This window comes from Bubalus kerabau, chromosome 1, assembly GCF_029407905.1.
Source record: "Bubalus kerabau isolate K-KA32 ecotype Philippines breed swamp buffalo chromosome 1, PCC_UOA_SB_1v2, whole genome shotgun sequence".
Classification (NCBI taxonomy): Eukaryota; Metazoa; Chordata; class Mammalia; order Artiodactyla; family Bovidae; genus Bubalus; species Bubalus kerabau.
The window spans coordinates 243,218,520-243,237,377 of record NC_073624.1 but is presented as its reverse complement, the minus strand read 5'-3'; the positions used below and the strand labels follow the sequence as shown (position 1 = coordinate 243,237,377).

Below are 18,858 nucleotides of genomic sequence, written 5' to 3'. Positions count from 1 at the left end.
TGCTTTTCTAATCTTTTTTTGAAAGTATTGTTATTATGATTCAGTGTTTTTTTAGGCATCTCCATTACTCCCGGACTGATAAATTATACATACATTAAATTTTTAAAATTCATACTTTTTCATTCTACACAATATACACAATTGACAGTTCAGAAATAAGAAGGAGATAAGCAATCTAACATGAATACAGAACAAATAGTGAGGCAAATGTGGGAAAAAATGAGGCTTGTTTTTGATTTAGGCAGGAAATACCTATGAAGGTTACTAAAGCTTAATTCCTTCTAGAATCATCAAGGATCTTCTTGCTATTGGCTATTATCTCATGATAATAATAATAATAAAATAATACAGCTACTGATTTTTTAATTTTATTTTATTTTTAAACTTTACATAATTGTATTAGTTTTGCCAAATATCAATGCTACCTCACACATAATAAGATTCAATCAGCTACTGATTGAATCTTATTATGTGTGAAGTAGCATAGGCATTTTACATATATTATATGAACAAAACAATATTGAGGTGAGGCAGGTCTTATAATCTCTGTGGACACCTGTGTTGTGGACTCATTGAGAGATTTAGTAATTTGTTCAAATCTATAGTGTTGGGTTTGGGATTTTAACTGAACCCAATAGGGCTTCCCTGATGGCTTAGTTGGTAAAGAATCTGCCTGCAATGCAGGAGACCCTGGTTCGATTCCTGGGTCAGGAAGATCCCCTAGAGAAGGGATAGGCTACCCACTCCAGTATTCTGGCCTAGAGAATTCCATGGACAGTCCATGGGGTCACAAAGAGTCGGGCATGACTGAGCAACTTTCAATTTCACATGACTCCCAAATCAGTCTTTTTCTCACTGGCAGATAACTAGTTTTAGATATTACTAGAACTCCAGATGGAGGATGTAATTTTCAATTTTGTTATTTTGCTGTTTTTGTTCATTTGCTCAGTCATGTTCGACTCTTTGCAACTCCATGGTCTGTAGCCCTCTGGGTTCCTTAGTCCATGAAATTCTCCAGGCAAGAATACTGGAGTGGGTAGCCATTCCCTTCTCCAGAGGATCTTCCCAACCCAGGGATCAAACCAAAGTCTCCTGCACTGAAGGCAGATTCTTTACCATCTTAGCCACCAGGGAAGCCAACATAGGGAGAAAACAACTAACAAATATCCTGCTAATCTTTTCTGGGTCCATGGAGGGAGTGATATTCAGTTCAGTCGCTCAGTCATGTCCAACTCTTTGCAACCCCATCAATTGCAGCACCTCTTTCTATTGACACAAGGCCAGGCTTTACAATCCTTCCCAACACAGTCATTCAGGAACCCACTGCCAATTTATTCCAAGTTTATGCCCCAATGAAGTCTATTTGTAATTTCTGATAAAATAGATCCCTTTTTTAATGATGAAAGGGATTATCAGAATCTTCAAAGTCAACAACACTGCATAATGCAATTTTGCATTCTCTGTAAGTTTCCCAATGAATTGGTATCGCAGTGAGAAAGACTACTGGTGAGAGGGGATACAGAATATAGAATGAGTAATTACTTACAACTGGAGAATTCCAGGGGGCAGGAATGTTCATCCATTGGAAAATTGTGCAACTGTAACTGGCACTCAGCATCAATTGTCAGTCTAAGTAGAAAGATATGATACAAAGGTTTTAGACAGTTTAAAAAAATTTAAATATGTATTAGCACTTTCTAATGACCATTCATTTTTATTCCTGGACAGTATCTCACCCATTCTTATTGATAATACAAGGTGATCCTCACTGAAGTCCAGGATAAAATTGTGTAAGACTTAATGTCCATTTATTTTCCCAGACTAAACAATAAATTCTCACTGACCTCAACTTCACTTATTCAGTACTTATTATACCATATTTTTTTTGGCAAATTAACTGCACACATGGGATTGCTCAGTGAATTCACTTAACTTACTTAATAGAACAAACCCTTTTAAGAACTTAAGCTCATTTACTGTTTGCACGTAAATGAATGCAGATAATTCTCAGAACTTATCTGATAATTACAGCAGAACCTTCTGCGTGTAAGTACTTGTTAGCTGTTATATTTAAATTACTATATGTGAGTTTAAAAATACCTGTGTTTCACAACAGAGTATTAAGCGTTCTTACCAAGGAACACTATAAAGCAATTATATAGGATGTTAAAGAGTATAAGAATATCTAGTAGCAGTCAGATGTTAAATGCACAGATGTATCAGAAAAATGTCTGCCATAGAGTCCCTGAAAGAAAGTGAAAGTGAAAGTGAAGTCACTCAGTCATGTCCCGCTCTTTACAACCCCATGGACTGTAGCCCACCAGGCTCCTCTGCCCATGGGATTCTCCAGGCAAGAATATTGGAGTGGGTTGCCATTTCCTTCTCCAGGGGATCTTCCTGACCCAGGGATCAAACCTGGGTCTCCCTCATTGCAGGCAGATCCTTTTAACCTCTGAGCCACCAGGGAAGCCCTTGGAGTCCCAGAGGCGCTTGTTAAACATACAGATTTTCTTTCCCAAAAGAGGCTAGAACTCTAGGAGGGATAAAATTTAAAGGAGTCCTAGATGTTTTGACCACATTTGGGGAAGTATGACTATAATGTTAAATTGTGATGGTGATAGATTGATGATATTTAAAATTCCATATTTGTTAGCTATACTTCTTATAATTGCAGATATCAATCTTAACATAAAAAATTTGTTTTATAAACCTTTTATGTTATAAGTTCAGCATAAATTTAATTTTTCTATGGTATAATAGGGCAATTACTGGTCCTAAGATATAACTAATCATCATTGAGCCCTTAATTGTCGGCATGGCACTAGGTAAGGTGAATTTTTCTCTCATTTAGTAAGTGTTATTCTGGCTTTATTGTACTTAGACTTGTCTGAAGTGACAAAGCTAGTGTCATGGTTGAGATGTGAGCCCAAGACTGTGTCTCCAAAGCTGGAAGTTTTTAGCATTGTCACTCAGTAATTACATGCTCTTCCAAAGAAAAGATAAGCTTTATTCATAAGTGAAATTATAATTAAATTTGATATTTTATTAGTATCATTTCTCCAAATTAAACTGGAATTGTTAAAATTGAAGATAATACAGATTGCAGATAGTTACACAGATATATATCTATGCACATATATATACATTTGTAACTCATTATAGATAAGCAATAAGAAGAAATCATCTCTTTATATAGATTAGCAAACTCATTCAAATCTTGAATGAATCTCATGAGTGATAATTTTGAGGTGGCTTCCATAATTAAATATTGTATAGTGTTTCTCTAAGTTAATAGAAGTGAAAAAATAACCATAATATTATGGAATGATAAAAGGACTTCAGATAGCATCTTAATACTTCAAAAGCTAGACTGAGCTCTTATTTAGCAGACAAAATTTGATTTCCACTAGATTCTAATTCCAATCTTTACCTCACATCTAATTTAATAAAACCCATGATGAAATCAAAACATATGCAATGAATTTCTTTTGCAATTGTGACTGTTTTTCCTACTAACTGATGTAACTCTGATGACAAGAGCTATGGATCCAGTTTAAAGTATTGAATTTTATATCTTGAATATTACATATGGCATAAAATGTACATAAGGGCATTTAACATGAAATATTTTGAAGCTATAAGATCCTGGATACTAAGATCTAGAAGAATCACATTATTTATATTTATTACTGAAAATATATACAAATAGTTTAAATGTCTGCTTGTGTTTACTTTTTTATTAGGTTCTGTGTTAAACATAGATAGATGGGATTTCTTTGGAAGGAATGATGCTAAAGCTGAAACTCCAGTACTTTGGCCACCTCATGCGAAGAGTTGACTCATTGGAAAAGACTCTGATGCTGGGAGGGATTGGGGGCAGGAGGAGAAGGGGACAACGGAGGATGAGATGGCTGGATGGCATCACTGACTCGATGGACGTGAGTTCGAGTGAACTCTGGGAGTTGGTGATGGACAGGGAGGCCTGGCGTGCTGCAATTCATGGGGTTGCAAAGAGTCAGACATAACTGAGCAACTGAACTGAACTGACTGATGTTAAACACCAGAGAAGGCAATGGCACCCCACTCCAGTACCCTTGCCTGGAAAATCCCATGGACGGAGGAGCCTGGTAGGCTGCAGTCCATGGGGTCGCTGAGAGTCGGACACAACTGAACGACTTCACTTTCACTTTCATTCATTGGAGAAGGAAATGTCAACCCAGTCCAGTGTTCTTGCCTGGAGAATCCCAGGGATGGGGGAGCCTGGTGGGCTGCCATCTATGGGGTTGCACAGAGTCGGACATGACTGAAGTGAATTAGCAGCAGCAGCAGCAGTTAAACACTTTGCATATCACCCCATTTAGTCCTTATTACCACTCTGTAAAGTAAGAGTCATTAACTCTATTTTATAGAAATTTAAAATAAATTAAAGGTGCTCAGTTGTAGTACTAGGGTAGGGGCATATGTCATGGCAGTAGAGGTACCTCTTTTGCCAATAATCCCCATCAATTCTCACCTCATTCCTCTAAATAAAAATGTAACTAAGTAAAAACATCATACTTACCATACAAATAAAACTTTGGGATACTCCTAGCAGCTAGACCCCTGCTACCAGATAGCCGCCTCTAGTCCTGTACATATTCTGAACTGTTGCCACTCCTGTAGAAATCCTGGAGAATTGCCCTAATACCTACAAATAATATAATACGATTCAGGAGCTTCCCAGGTGGCCTTATTGGTAACAAACCTGCCTTTCAGTGCAGGAGATGTAGAAGATGCGGCTTTGATCCCTGGGTTGGGAAGATCCCCTGGAGGAAGGCATGGCAACCCACTCCAGTAGTCTTGCCTGGAGAATCCTATGGACAAAGATACCTGGCAGGCTACAGTCCATAGGGTCGCACAGAGTCAGACACAGCTGAAGCAACTAGGCACAGCACAGTATGATACAGAGCTAATCATCAAAGCCAGATTTGTCTGATTCTTAAGTGCGTGTACTTATCTATTATGTTGACTTCATAATATACTCTCACCCATGAGAAACTTCAACATAAAAAATTTAAATGTATCAATTATGAAGTGCTAAGATGATGGCATTAATTTAAGTCAAAAACCTGTCTAATGTTGGCTTAATATTTAAGTTCAGAAAATAAATGATACCTCCTTTTAAAGTTTTCCCCAAGAATATCTATTCCAAAAATAGCAAAAAAAATTAAAAAAGAAGTCAAATAGCCTATCAATGTAGTGGGGAGTAGATGTTGGGAGATGGAATTCATTCTAGTTATGCCATTGTGTAGCTAAAAAGAAAAGGATGTACAGATAGATTCCCACATCAAAAATTCTCCTTTAGTAATGGTTTTTTCCTTTGAAACAGAAACATTTCCAAGCATATCAACTCCTAAGGATGACTATTTTTTAGTGTCCATATTTTAAAGTAGCAGGGCATACACATAAAAGCCAAGACTGGTATAAAGGTTAGGTGATCTCATAAAGGCAAGGGAAAATTCATAGCCCTGTGAGAAAAGAGTTCCTACATCAGTCACAGAAAATGTTTTAATTATATCCTTTGAAAAAGTTCATTGATAAGAGAAAAAAAACACCAAACTAATTTTGTAGCATCACATATTATTTTGCTCAAGCATGCCAATCCTGATTTAGGTTTGACATCTTAGCTCTTTTTGTTCTAAGAGAACGTAATTGATCTTTGTTTTATTCCCAACAATTACTCATTTACTTTTCCAAAAGAATACCTTAAAGTGTAGAGCACTCGACCATCGTTCCAAATTCTCAGCATCCTATTAGGGGTGGTTATCCAGTGTGCATCAGCCTTTTTGGAATTTCTGAAGAAAGTGTCTGGAATCCAGATTTTCCCCACCATGTTGCTATTCAGTCGGAGGACTTTAATGGTGCTGTTAAATTTCAGACGTCTGTCATACCATGTTTGGGCAAAAAATATATCGATTGTATATTCCTGTTTTAAACAAAAAGGTGAAATGGAACATCTTTAATATAGTAGGATTGTATTATAGGCCACTTGTTTGTATTTATCATTTATGATCTCATTGCCAATACCAAGCAAAGTTACTTTAGGTTTGAATGATCCAAAAGAAAGCAAAAGCTTGGCTAAGGAGACTCACCCATCTTTTGTAGACAAGTTAATACATTATGAACAAATAGACCTGTGTAAATGAATTCTGGCAAAAGATCATAGCCTTGATACACTTGTTTGCATTTGGTATTTATGGGGAAGAGTTTCCCATGTTATTTTTGGCCAGCTAATTCTTTGTTGTGGGGGCAATTTTGTGTATTTTAGGATGTTTACTAGCATTCTTGGCTTCTACCCACTAAGTGCCAATAGCACCAACAAAAAATCCCACCCCCAAGTCGTGACAACCAAAACTATCTCCAGACATTGCCAATTGTCTTTTGAGGAAATAGTCAGGTTCAAAAAGCCACTGCTACAGAGTAAAGCAAAGTCCAGAACACTCAAAAACAGTTCTAAACTAGAGCTCTGGAGTTTAGGTTGCCTCGCAATAAACTGAGGCCACCAGAAGATCTAAGCAGTGTGAAGATAGAAAAGGGGAATACACCCTATACAAAAAAGACTTTGTGCCCTGTCTTGCAGATGGCAAACACTCAGTGTAAGGTAACTAATTTTATTTTTTTACTATTACAATTGTCTTTTTTTCTAAACAAGAAGAAATGGACCAATTAAGAGATAATCTTTATTACTGGACTAATCTGTCACAAAACATATTCAAAAAGTGCTAGGATGACAAGTGACTCTAATGAGTACCCTCATGTACATGATTGACTTTAATTAAAGAAAAGAAAGTTTGATGTGAATTAGACCTGGAGCCATAACACCCAAGATCTATTTGGCTGTCATATTTAGATTTTATTTAGTATTATTTTACAGCTCGATTTTAATCTGTATACACATGAGAAAATTAATGGAAAAAACCCTTAGTGTTCTTAGAGCATGACCCTAGCGGCCTTAGAATATGAGAGGTGAAGAATAGAAACTATCCACATTTCCTAATCTAATCCCCTTGACCCATCACCATTTATGATGAAGAATACATATCAAAAGAAAAAAAGAAACCAACACCAGAAACCACAGGGAGATTATTTCTTTGCCTAAGAAACACAGCTTCTCAGGATCAGACTAGAACCTTCTTCCTTTGCCTGATTTCTGTTGTTCTGGATTGTATCCTTGCACTCCTGCCCTGTATCTCACTGGAACTGGCTGCATTTCCACTGGGGTAAATCACACCACTTTGTTTACGATTTAATTCTATATTTGCAGTCCACAAGTAATGAAAGGGGAACCTGCTGTGCCAGTAGATAGAGTAACTCAAGAATTTCTGACCTACATTTTGGCCAACACAAACACGTTTTAAAAGTCTTTAAACCATCATTTCATAAACTATGATGCTGGGACAGTAGTTCTGGGTACCAGTATTCCTGAAATCATAAGTTTTGTGTTAAAATAAACTACATGTATAGCTGATTCTTCTTAGATGCTCACAATCTTCATCATAATTCTAAACAGTCTGAGAAACATGTTGCCATTTGTTTCATGGTTAAACAATCAAACCTATTTGCATGGAGGGTGCAGGTGGTGGTACAGTTTTTTTAATCAGCCTCATTGAGAGCAATAAATGTTTCTCATATCTGATTCAGCAGAGCATCCTTATTGCTTATTTGGTAAATGGTGTTTTAAAGTTACACTATCACTAACATTACGTTACATTGTTCTACTCTATTCTACTCTACCGTCTTCCACTCCAAGCTAATTTGTTATTTCAGATTTTGATAGAAAGCTTTATAAAAAAAATAAAGTTACATTTGTTGTTAAATCTAATGCACTATTTCTCCTCTGAGAAACAATTCTGATTTGAAGTATGACCTCTCCACACCATGAATATTCTAAAACACAGTAAAGCACTATATTTTACTTTATAGTAAGCAGTACCTACCAAATAAGCAATGAGTGTTGAATTTTAAGATTATAGCATTTTACACAAGTTAATTTTATACACATGATCACATTTAATTTTTAATACAGATCATTAAAAATAATTATATTACAAGAGGGAAAAAAAAGATATGAAAGGTTCTCTCTCTTCCAATTTTTTTGTAAGGATAGTCCTTGTTATTTCCATGATAACACACTACCTCTCTAGTTTGTTAATGACATAAACAATTAGAAACTTACCATATTGATAGCATTCACTGGACCAATGCTATTCACATACATGTCTGTGTGAATTAATGTTGGTTTCACTGTAAAGAGAACCATAGAAATATATGCATATGAAGAAGCATAATGTTTTAATGCTTTAGCCCTTGTTATTCTAGAAATATTTATTTTGCTACATTAGAAGTGATTTATTCACAACTAATGTGGAGTTAGTGACTAATTCACTACATTTAGCTATTTGCTTTCAAAGAAATATCTCCTTTTAAGCACATTAAGGCATTAACTAAGCATAGCACAGTTTTGAAACTGACTTTCTTTCTAAGACTATATAAAAATTAATAAGTAAGAAAGTATTGCACAGATTTTCTTCTTCCTTCTTCATATATCATGACTTTTATTATTTTTTTCTTAAAGCTCTTGAATCGATTTGGGCATTGTAACCTGACATGCCCCATATAGAAAAATAAATAACTATTGTGTGACCTAGAGAATAAACTGCATTAGAAATATGAAGTAGACATAAAAAGCAACAAGTATTATGAATTGTTATTGAAATATTGCTCCCTGTTGATTCCTTTTATGACCACTTTATCCTCATTCACCTCTAGCCAACACAAAATCAATCTTCCTCAATGATTTAATGAATTCCGTGACTCATCAAATGAGAAAACCATATGGAAACCCAATACACACCTATTTGTCAAAGAGGACTGATAGTAAAAATCTTGTAGTATTACATCCATGGTCTAATGAATGCGCTCCATTTTCATTTAATATTTAATGAACAAGGATTCATAACATCATTCTGGGCTTCAATTCAATAAGTACACCTCCCTCATCTTTATCCATTTTCCTTAAAGTGCCATGCTCTAATTCTCTGTGGGGGACCTATATCCTTGCCTTCACATCAGTGAGGCTATTTCTCTGACTCTGAACTTTGAGCATGACCATTTGATTCAAACTGGTTAATAATATATGGACAAAGGTGAGTGTGCTAGCTCTAATTCCAAGCATTAAGCCTTATGAGCGTCTATTTTTTTCTCTTACTCTTTGCTATCATCATTAAAAGGATACTCCTAGCTAGTCTGCTGGTCCCAGGAGGAGAATGAGAGTAAAGCTTTCTTAAATGAACGGCCTCAACCTGGCTGACCTTAGATTAGGCCACCCCCAGCAAAGTGGCAAATAAATGCTTATTACTCTATAACTCTGAGATTTTGTGCTTGTTACACAGCTATAGATAATCAGTATGTCCTTCCTTTCTTTTTTTTTTAAACTAATTTTTATTGGAGTACAGTTGATTTACAATGTTGTGTAAGTTTCTGCTGTACAACCAAGTTCATCAGTTATACATACAAATATATCCGCTCTTTTTTAGATTCTATTCTCATTTAGGTCATTACAGATTGAGTAGAGATCCTTATGCTATACAGTAGGTGTGTACTTGTTTTTGGTGTTACTTCATAAAGAAGCTGTCACTTTTTTTTTCTATAGTCTCTCAGTCTGCTGCTGCTGCTGCTAAGTCGCTTGTCATGTCCGACTCTGTGCAACCCCATAGATGGCAGCCAACCAGGCTCTGCCATCCCTGGGATTCTACAGGCAAGAACACTGGAGTGGGTTGCCATTGCCTTCTCCATTGTGTGAAAGTGAAAAGTGAAAGTGTCGCGTCCGACTCGTAGTGACCCCATGGACTGCAGCCTACCAGGCTCCTCCATCCATGGGATTTTCTAGGCAAGAGTACTGGAGTGGCTTGCCATTGCCTTCTCCAAGTCTCTCAGTCTAGGAAATTTTAAATTGCTATTTCTCAAGTTAGCTTGAAAATCATCTTTCCTTATTTTGAACTTATTGATCCTCCATCTACTCCCAGACTTGAATGCAGTTTATTCATTATTTTTACATTTAGTAAAAGTATCATTTATATCCTTCTGGTTATTGAAATAGGCTGATGCTTTGTTCTAATGTGGTAGGCCTCTTCGTTTGTATAAAACCCACATCACAAGAGGCTTTAACGTACCTCCTATATCAGGTCGAAGCTTATTATCGTATCCTTCCAGGAGGTTGTTTAAGATGACTGTGACATCACCCTCCGGAACTTTTGGAGTCAAGACCCATGTTTTGTTAGAAGCATAATCTTCATAGTCATCATCAGATTTTTGTCTAGTGAGGCTAAGGAGAAAAAAAAAATATTGATCAAGAATCACATAGACTCCATCCAAGTTGACTTTTAGTCACAGACCATTGGTGGAAAATGAGAACCAAAGCAGGGTGGGGGGAGGGTGTTACAATGGATTGCAGGGAAATTCTCAGCTGAGGGTTAGTCTAGCTAATCAAACTTCACAGAGGTAGATTAAAATCTACTCAGGCGTACTCGTCGGTTTTCCAGAATGCTCTGTCCTCCCATCTATAAATATGCTTTACCAGTTATCTTTGCCTTTTCCTTAGTTGATGTTCTTCCGGTCCACCTGCCCAACTTCACATAGCACTTATTAAGAAAAAAATCACAAGAATTTTGCTGAAAGCTATGCTTAAATGATCATAATCTAGTCTAGGCGTTCAGGCATAATGTCTACTTCTTTCTCCTTTGAGAAGTTAACTTGTTCCAACCTATTAATGAAATAAGAGGCTGATAATTAGATTCACTCCCACACACCACCAGACAAATCTCTTGCTCCTCAACTGAACTACTAAGGAGAGCCTCAGTCTTGCTGCGTTTTCTTCCCCCGGGGTGTGTGTATGTGTACTTTTCTCCCCTCCCTTGCACTGAAAGCAAGGGTGGTTCATTTATCCTTGATTGCTAAGAACCTGGTACTATGAAGAAAGATGTAGCTGTAGACTTTAAAACACTCTTTATTGTAGTAAAAGTTCCTAAGCTGGAAATTCATACTAATGGTTAATGTACTATTTATATAATCATAGAAATCAAATTATCTATTTTGAATGATCAAAAAGTGACATAATATTCTGTGATTCGGTTTTCTATGCCAAAACCTGTCAGAAAACCCACAACTAAACCCGAAGCTAAGGCTGATTTTGGAAGGATATTGAAATTCCTATAGTTTGTCTCCTCCTTGCCCCAAACTCCATGCCCCTGCCCACGGCACACACGTACACATAAGGTGATCATAGTTTCCAGACCTAGTGGAGTGCAAACCTTGCCATTTTCATTTTCATCAATACTCAGTAAATATTGGTTACTTTTGATGTTTATGGTGAAATTAAAAATTACAAAATACTTTCTCATACCGATCCTCATCTTCAGTTTATTTGCTTAAAGATATGGTAAGAATGAATCTTGTCAGAAATTAAATCACTGTCACATGACCCTGAATACACATCATATTCTCAAATCATGTATTATACTCAATTGTCTATATATATATATATATATACATATATATATATATATATATATACACACACACAGATATATATTTGTATGTATAGACAGATAGATGACTAAAGATGATAAGTGAAGCTGATTTTGTGATTAATTTGGTTTGAGAATGAGGATGGGAGATGAAGTTTTAAAAGTAATCACTGGCATGGATCAACTTAGTAAGTAAATAATCTTTTTATCCCTTCAAAGCTTTACAATAGGAAACATAAAAACTGAGTCACACACTCTCATGAAACCTAACATAGCCAATCTTAAATCTTGTACTTCAGTTAGCATAAGAACTTAAACAAAATTTGAATTTCATAGATCACCCACAGAGGGTATTTGTGAGGGGCTGGACAAAGCTTCAGCCAGCACTCAAAACTACTTCAGTGCAGGCAGAGAGCAGTTGTCTGCTAGGAAAATTCCTCTTAAGCCTCAATTCATCATTTCTCTAGAGCACTGATGAACCCTGGGTAATAGAGTTCTAATCCTATGACCTGAATCTTACTAGTTTAAGAAGAAAAAAAAGTTATTTGATAAAGAAAATTTCAAATCCTTCTCATAACTCATTGAGAAAAGAATGTAGTTGACCCACTGGATGTTGGATGTCATCATTATGAAATTTTATCACTGTTTAATTTGTTCAGGCAAAAGTGCATTTTCTAAAGAATCTCAACCTATTGCTTCCTTTCCCCCGAAGCTTCTCTCTCTCACTCCCTCTTTCCTCTCTGAAAAAATGTACCCTCCCAAAGTTTCTTCAAGGAAAGGAGATATATATTAAATAGCTATGTTTATTCACAGTACGTACTCATACTAGCAAATAAATAATCCAAGTATGATGGTGCCATGTTACGTTTATTCCTATTTTCTGGAAAACCAGGAGGAAAAATACATTAAGTGAAAAGATAAGGGATACTTCTTTAAAGGAATACTACTTCCTAGAATTTCACGTAGTAATTCTCTTGGAGTCATCATCTGTTGGATGCCAAAATAGTAATCAAATAGATTATCTCAGGTGAAAGTTTCAGTGACAGATTTGGTCATACTTTAGGATGCCTACTTAGCCACAAAGAGGTAAAGTGGAGTAGAGGAATTAAGAGCATATACTCAGGAGTTAGAAAGTACCAGGTTTGACTTCTGGCTTCATATCTTGCCTGTCACTTACTCTTTTATGACCTTGGGCAAATGATTTAATCTTGCTAAGCTTCACAAAGTTCTCATCTTTAAAATAGAGTTAATACTAGTATTCTATCACATTTTTTGTGCAAGATAACGCTTGCTTCCCTGGTGGCTTGGACAGTAAAGAATCTGCCTGCATTGCAGGAGACCCAGGTTCCATCCCTGGGTTAGGAAGATCCCCTGGAGAAGGAAATGGTAACCCACTCCAGCATTCTTGCCTGGAGAATCCCATGGACAGAGGAGCCTGGTGGGCTACAGTCCATGGGGTCTCAAAGAGTTGGACATGACTGAGTGACTAATACTTTCAAGATAATGCTTATGAAGTGCTTAGCACAGTACCTGACACATAGTCCTGAAAGTAGATTTATATAAAAAGTTTCAACCTCATAACTAAAACCTGAATCTTCAGACACTGCTTCCAGGCTTTGATCTAATATGGGCTGAGAAGAACTAAAAACAGATGTTATCCAGGAAGAAAAATAATGAACCCCTACATTATAAATAAATGAAGTTTTTATTCTTTAGTGTGTTCCCAGCTGAGGTCTAAATTAACGGGGCTGATGAATAATCTGGGATTGTTTCCAGATTTGTTTAAAAAAAAAAGAAAAAAGAATCTCTCCCATTCAAAATTGGCTGTTTCTCCAGAATTCTCTGCTGTTAAGGCCACCTCATTTATAGATGGGAGCTCTAGTAATAATGACAATTAGATAAGGCATTCTGTGGTACTGTGAACTCCATGAAAACGCCTGGGCAGAAATAGATTGATAATGATGCAAGAAAACTGATTAACAGTTGTGTGTGCTGAGAGCAAACTTGAACTTCTAGCTAAAGGCACCTACCTAAATGTAATGGCCTACGGAAGCGATTATTTCTTCTTGTACCCTTTATAAACTGAATATAATCTTGCAGAGGAAAAGGACTGAAATTAACATTACTCTTATCATAATGAAAAACATTTTTTTTTTTTTGTAGTCTGAGTGAGAAGTCCTAAAAGACCGTGCCAGAAAAGGTGAAGTTTTCATCTTTGAAAAATTAAAAAAAAAAACAAACAAACCTGTTAGAAAGCCATCCAACCAAGAGCCTTTGACCAACAGCATGAGAATTTCCTGCGAAATTTCTAGACATGTAGAACCCTGGGCCAACCTGGACTCCTGAATCAGAATCTTTGTTTTAATAGGATCTTCAAATGGTTCACATGTATATTAAAAGTTGAGAATCTCAGTCACAGAGTGAACCAGGGGTGCTTACCCTTGTGTGTTTGTGTGTGTGTGTGTGTGTGTGTGTGTTGAGGTAGGCCCTTTAAAAAAGCACAGATTTTCAACTTCCTACTTTAGCTTTTCCAACTGAAATTCTCTGGTATAAATTAGAATATTACTTTTAATTTTCATCTTTACAGTTACATGCATGATTTGAGTGTAATGAGTTCATATTTATAATGAGAAAAACCAATTTAAGAAAAAAGTGACAAAAAAATAAATAGTGAAGAGATGAGAGGTTGCTCTCAATTAGACAGTAGATCTTAAATATCTGAATGTTGGTACTTATTTTGGATACTTGACACTGTGAAGATAATCATGAAGTTTATACACTTTTAAATTTTAATCCAAGTATTTCATATTTTCACAGATTCAATCAAGCTCTCAGTTTTGTAGGAAGAAAAATCTAGTAATTGTACTTTCTTAGGGCAGTATATCAGCACACATTTGGATGAGAAACAATAAAAACATCTGTTTTCTCACTTGGGTATCTTCACATCCATTGGTATTTGGCATCATAAATACAGGATATATATTTTTCTTTCTCTGCCTAAAATCTCTTCTCTCCACCTCCCAAAGTGCTATTGATCATGGTTTATTCCTTATAAGCTTTCAATTTTCAACACAAAAATCACCTTCTCAGTAGAGGTCATTCCTTACTGTTTTCTCTGCCTTCGTCACCCACCTGATCCTTCATCTCTTCTCATCAGTCCTTCGACTGCTTCACAGCGTTTGTCATAATGTGTATTTACCAATGTGCATATTGTCTGTTTCCACTACTAAACTACAAATTCTATGAGTGTATATGAAATTTACAATTAAAATTATGAAAAGAATCATTTTTTTCTGACTAGTTTTCCTAAGATAAATAATACCAACAATGGCTATTATTATGTATTCACCATGTTCTACACATAAACTTTAAGGACTTCACAAAACCCTGATACTCCTATAAATATCTCCATTTTACACATGAAGAAAAACAGTGATATTTGCCAATAGTCGTTTAGTTTGCCAAAACCAAAATGTTTAACCATTATGCTGCAAGGGCTTGAGAAAGGAAATGGGGCCAAAGAATCTGCAGTTTTACACTTATCAGAAAGTAAGATCAAATAAAACAAACGGTTGTTCAAGCTCATTTTCTCTTAGGACAATAAATTCACTTATGCCTGAGTTCAATAAGAGTATGGCACCTTCAGCACAAAGTTAATAACATTCAAATTTCATAAACTTGCCATTGCAGATAATGATTTGATCTTCTCACACTGAGGAATAAAAGTGGAGCTTGTAATTTAACTTAATGGATGTGATCAACTTACTCTCTAAGTTCTTTCATGACTTGGAAAGCAGTGCATGCTGCAGTGGTAAGGCATAAGTTTATTTCAAAGACCATCCTCTAGCTACTGCAAAAGGTGGACTTGGGTATAACGTGTAGGAGCAGCTATGCTAGGTAGGTATATATCCTCAGGGGGTGGAGGGGACTTAGAATCTGATCATAGGAGGAGGAGACTTCATTCTGTACATCCCTGAAGGATAAGGGATTCTTGAGAAACACTGTGGTTTAGTGAGAAGGAGAACCGGGGCACAAGCTGCTCTTTCATATGTGGCCTTTAGTGGCCAATGGAATGCTGTATCTCCTAGGGAGGACATGTAAGAACCTGTGCAGAACCTTTCAGGAAGGGTGCTCTATGCACAGGTGTGTGTGTGAGTATATACATGCACAGAGGCTAGAGTAAGGGTAGGGGTATGTCTAAGGATCAATTCTGATGAATTGTTCTACTTACAGTGATGCCCCATTAGCTCATATCATGCTCAATTTTTTGATAATTAGGTCAGACGGAGGAGCCTGGTAGGCTGCAGTCCATGGGGTCGCTAAGAGTCAGGCACAACTGAGCGACTTCACTTTCATTTACTTTCATGCACTGGAGAAGGAAATAGCAACCCACTCCAGTATTCTTGCCTGGAGAATCCCCGGGACGGGGAAGCCTGGTGGGCTGCCGTCTATGGGGTCGCACAGAGTCAGACACGACTGAAGCGACTTAGCAGCAGCAGCAGCTGTTGGTAAATGTGTTTATTTGATTAAGTCAACTATCAGATGTACATATTCCAATATAAAATTGCAAGCTGTTTATTAACAATTGCTGAAGACCTATATCAAATAAATGACTGAGGGGTTTTATTAGCAAAGATGAATTTTATTGCAAGTATCAGAATATTTGGGCTTCCCAGGTGACTCAGTGGTAAAGAATCCATCTGCCAAGCAGGAGATGCAGGCTCAATCCCTGGGCCAGGGAGATCCCCAGGAGAAGGAAATGGCAACCCACTCCAGTAGTCTTGTCTGGGAAATTTCATGGACAGAAGAGCCTGATGGGCTGAAGTCCATGGGGTCACAAAGAGTTGTAAACAACTTAGTGACTAAATAGCAAACAGCATCAGAATATTCAGACTAAATTGGGAGGGATATATAATTTTAAACCTAGTGTAGTATAAGCTTCCTGGTGCTTCAATTCAGCTTCTCATCTATGCATTTAACAACCTGGATTCTTTCTATATTGTCCTTCTGTCCTCCATGGTATCAGCTTCAACCCAAAGATGGCTTAACTGTATGATCAGAACTGAAATGAAACTTGCTCAGTCATGTCCGACTCTTTGTGACCCCATGGACTATACAGTCCATGAAATTCTCCAGGCCAGAATACTGGATTGGGTAGCTGTTCCCTTCTCCAGGGGATCTTCCCAACCCAGGGATCGAACCCAGGTCTCCTGCATTGCAGGCGGATTCTTTACCAGCTGAGCCACAAGGAAAGCCTGTATGATCAGAAGATGCTAACAAAAACTTTCCTGTATGCTCTTATGTACATCCATGAAAAGAGATAAACTCTTCTAGATATTTAGTTTTCTAAAAGTCCCTAGAAGTTCTCATTTTGTGAATCACTAAATGGCAACCCACTCCAGTGTTCTTGCCTGGAGAATCCCAGGGACGGGGGAGCCTGGTGGGCTGCTGTCTATGGGGTCGCACAGAGTCGGACACAACTGAAGCGACTTAGCAGCAGCAGCCTGAATACATATGAATTCATACATAAGAAACCAAATCTATAGCTAAAGGATGGGACTATGTTCATTATTTTGGTGTAATTATATATCCTACCACTAGTATCAAAGATGAAATCATCATCCCCAACGACATATGGACTTCAGAAACCAAATGAAAATTGGGATATTTAAGATAAGGACAGAAAATGTGGAGAAGACAACCATAGCACTCACTAGGAACAGAAGGTGTAAACAGAAAAAAAAAGTCCATGTCAGGTCATATTCTAGGCTTATTATTAAAGTCCATTTTCTCTGGACTAGCCCCCTCACTGTGATTTGCTATTGCTGCTGTTGTTTATTTGTTAAATTAAAGAGAGAATATGGACCAGCTAGGACTCATGCACAGCTGAAAGGAAAACATTTTGGCATTATCTGCTAATGATGAACACATATGTATGCTATTGCCCAGAAAGTTTATTACTAGATTTAATCCAAAAAGAAATGCATAATGTATCTGGTACAAGAATGGATAAGAATGTTCACAGTTGCATTATTGATACTAGAAATTCATATAACATAAGTAGTAGAATGCACAAATAAAATATGGCATATTTACATAGTGAAGTGTTATATAATACAAATTAGTGAAATACTGCCATGTGCAGTAAAACAAATCTGAAAAATTTAGTAATCTCACAAGCACACCAAAACCATAAGTCTCTGCAGAACAACCATGGCTGAAAAAGACTGGAAACTATCATGGTGCTTTTCAGGTCTACTATATCCTTCTACTTTTCTATATATTCATTCTATTCATTTTTAAGGGTCTTATATTGAAACTCCAACTAAAAATTTTAACTTCTCTATTTAAAAAATAAGTACTATAGTGGAACTATCTGTAACTTTGTTCTGTATTTTCCAAGTCTCGTGTAAATGTATTATTATACTATCATAATTTAAAAAATAAAAAAGACAGGAAAAAAAGACTAGATCCTACCAGAAAAGATCTTCTCCAACTGAAGACATAAAGAAAGAACCACAGTGAGATGGGTAGGAGGGGTGGACTCACAATATAATCAAATCCACAAAGTGGAAAATAATTGTATTGGAGAGATTCTTCCACAGGAGTGAGAGTTATGAGCCCCAAGTCAGGTTCCACAACCTGGTGTTCTGGTAGATGGAAGACAAGCCCAACAGAGCATGTGGCTTTGAAGGCCAGCAGGGCTTAATTGCAGGAGCCTCACAGGACTTCCCTGGTGGCTCAGATGGTAAAGCGTCTGCCTGCAATGTGGGAGATCAGGGTTTGATCCCTGGGTCAGGAAGATCCCCTGGAGAAGGAAATGGCAACCCATTCTAGTACTCTTGCCTGGAAAATTTCATGGACTGAGGAGCCTGGTAGGCTACAGTCCGTGGGGTCGCAAAGAGTTGGACACGACTGAGTGACTTCACTTCACTTAAGGACTAAGGAAAACAAGAGTTCACTCTAACGGTGCACACAAAAACCTCATGCACATGTTCCAAAAACCTGGAACCCAAGGGCAAGATCAGTAATTTGTTAGGAGCATGGGCCAGACCTAACCTGGTCTTGGAAAGTCTCCTGGTATGAGCTATGGCTCACTTTGGGGACTAGAGGATGGCATCAGATGTATTGCAGAAACACAGCAGCTGCTATATCTACTCATTAGTACCAAGATCTGGCCCTACCCAGAAGCCTATGGGTGCCAGTGCTGGGATGCCCCAGGCCGAACAACTAACAGGGCAGGAACATGGCCCCACCCATCAGCAGACAGGCTGCCTAAAGTCTAAATAGCCCA

At 37.2% G+C, this 18,858-nt stretch overlaps 1 protein-coding gene across 13 annotated transcripts in view; it reads right to left on the bottom strand.

Annotated features, from left to right (window-relative positions):
- Positions 1-18,858, bottom strand: part of GABRG2 (gamma-aminobutyric acid type A receptor subunit gamma2) — a 248,991-nt gene that overhangs the window by 103,019 nt on the left and 127,114 nt on the right. For all 13 annotated transcript variants that reach the window (XM_055561939.1, XM_055561977.1, XM_055561946.1 and 10 more), the window contains 4 exons: positions 10,212-10,363; positions 8,216-8,283; positions 5,745-5,965; positions 1,547-1,629 (listed from right to left, as the gene is read on the bottom strand). In XM_055561939.1, coding sequence (XP_055417914.1) covers positions 1,547-1,629; positions 5,745-5,965; positions 8,216-8,283; positions 10,212-10,363 — 524 coding nt within the window. The remainder of the gene's footprint in view (positions 1-1,546; positions 1,630-5,744; positions 5,966-8,215; positions 8,284-10,211; positions 10,364-18,858) is intronic.